The sequence below is a fragment of the Aplysia californica genome, unplaced genomic scaffold (genome assembly GCF_000002075.1).
Source record: "Aplysia californica isolate F4 #8 unplaced genomic scaffold, AplCal3.0 scaffold00875, whole genome shotgun sequence".
Classification (NCBI taxonomy): domain Eukaryota; kingdom Metazoa; phylum Mollusca; class Gastropoda; order Aplysiida; family Aplysiidae; genus Aplysia; species Aplysia californica.
The window spans coordinates 220,529-222,632 of NW_004798145.1; the positions used below are offsets into that span (position 1 = coordinate 220,529).

Consider the following 2,104-nt stretch of genomic DNA (forward strand, 5'->3'; position numbering starts at 1 on the left):
AAGAAGAAGAAGAAGAAGAAGAAGAAGAAGAAGAAGAAGAAGAAGAAGAAGAAATAATAAATTCAGAAAATAGATAAATGCATAAATAAATGAATGAATGGATGAAAAAACAAATAAACCAATGAAAAAAAAAATTAATTAATTAAATATGAAATTAACCTTCACACTTTGTAAAATGAATCAAACACACAACACAACAGACTGAACTTACCCTAACACTTTTCTCTAATGACACTGTGGGTTTCTTGTTCCCGTTGGTCGTCTTCCCAGCTGACTGACCCCTGTCTACGCTGTCCGTCCGTGTCTTGGAGCTGGCTTGTTCCCTGGGTTGTCTGGCTGGCTGGGAGTGGCCGGAGGCAGCAGGTTCTGTAGAAAATAGTTGAACTGAGATGGACAAAGATGCATTTCAGTGAGAATCTAATGCCCTTATATAGTTCAGGCCATGTTGCATAATAATATATAATAATGGCTTCATTTTGACCTTAAAAACAGAGCTTTTTAAAGCATACGCAGCTATAAACTTCATAAAATAGCTTTCTTGCAGAGGAATCAAACTCACATTTTCTGTGAGTCCGAGCTAAGAACCTAACCATTAATTCATAGGCACTAGTGCACGAATCTCCCTGGGCGCTCTGTTAGCTTAGTTGATATGAAGCTGGACTGAGGATCAGATAGCCCTGGTTGGAACCCCAGACTGGACATTCGTGAACTCAGGTCATTTGACGGAGTTTGTAAATCTCTCAACCAATATGGCTCCATCTTACCTGAAAAGGATATTAAAATTGGAGGTCCCTTCTCTTAAATACCGGTAACCTAAGAGTGTTGATAGGGGCGGGCGTTAAACCAATATACACTTAACTTACTTTACTTACAAATTAAACTATAGTCAAAATTCCGCACATTTCCGACAAGTGGCCCCGATTTGAACCACAACAGACAAAATATGGTAGGGTCGGATGTAGGAGTTACCTGGATTGACCTGTTGCACGGGCCGGGGTCGGGGGTCAATGATGTGCCTCAGGCTTTCCTTCCTCTTCTCGCACATCGTCTGCACATCCTCCATTCTCTTCAGGGTTTGCTGGACAGTGGCCTGGGAACAGAACACAACAGTCACTTTGGAGCAAGACAGAGAAGCAAAATGCTACTGCAAGTAACTGTTTAATGAGGTAACATTCCCTTTTTTTTGTATGGCTAAAGTAGGGATAAACATTGAGGAGCAAAGTGCTTTTTAGGAGTACAAAAGTTAGGAACAAAATACTGGAAATATGCTTTTTTGAAAAAAGGAAAAAAGTTAGTTAGCCAAGAACATAATAATAACATGAAATTAGTTTCTTCATTTAAATTGGGACCAAAAACAATGGGTTTTATAAGGGAATAATTTTAGTTTGGCTTTAATTAAGCTGAGGAACAAAAGAAACAGAAAATACCCCTATTTCCTAATTAAACAACTTAAAGAATAAAGTAAAAGTATTCTTAAATGGGGGTGAGGAAAGTTGAGACCAAACAAAATGTCTTGATTGGCTGATGTAGGAATGTACGGGCCAGCAAAAACAACGTAAGTCAACATCTGCACAGAAAAAAACCCACCCTGCTTTCCGCCGTCATGATTGGCTCAAACAGCTGGCGGAACTCCCGCGGGTTGTTGAGCTTGAGATCACGTGACGTTCGCAGGAAGTTGTCGATCTCCTTCAGCGCCCCCTGGGCACCGGAAGCCGTCTGAAGTCGGTCAATGTTCTGCCCGGCCAGGAGGTCCACACCGGACCCGCACCATTTGTTGGCCTGGGATCAGTAGTCAAATGTAAATTATGTTTTACGTCCCTATATCCACATAAAAGTCATATAGATTAGGTCAATTTTCACGTCAGGGCCAACCACGGCTGAGATGGACATCAGCAATCTAATTTTTGTATCGATATCGTCAAAAAGTGCGCGGTTTTGGCTGTTTTTACGTTTTGTTTTGTTTTTTCCAAAAGTGCACTGCTCTGGTGTTTTCAGAGCAGACAGATGGAAATACACGTGATTTCTCCTCGCGGGGATCGAACCAATCTCCTCTTCCTAAACCTCCTCCTCCTCCTCCTTCTCTTCTCCCTCCTCTTCATCCTCC

The 2,104-nt window shown here is 41.5% G+C and overlaps 1 protein-coding gene across 1 annotated transcript in view; it reads right to left on the bottom strand.

The window, feature by feature from the left end:
- Positions 1–2,104, bottom strand: part of LOC101861773 (guanine nucleotide exchange factor DBS) — a gene marked incomplete at its 5' end in the record, with an annotated part of 92,556 nt that overhangs the window by 19,732 nt on the left and 70,720 nt on the right. Inside the window, 3 exon segments of the mRNA XM_013089106.2 lie at positions 212–366; positions 970–1,090; positions 1,588–1,779. Coding sequence (XP_012944560.1) covers positions 212–366; positions 970–1,090; positions 1,588–1,779 — 468 coding nt within the window.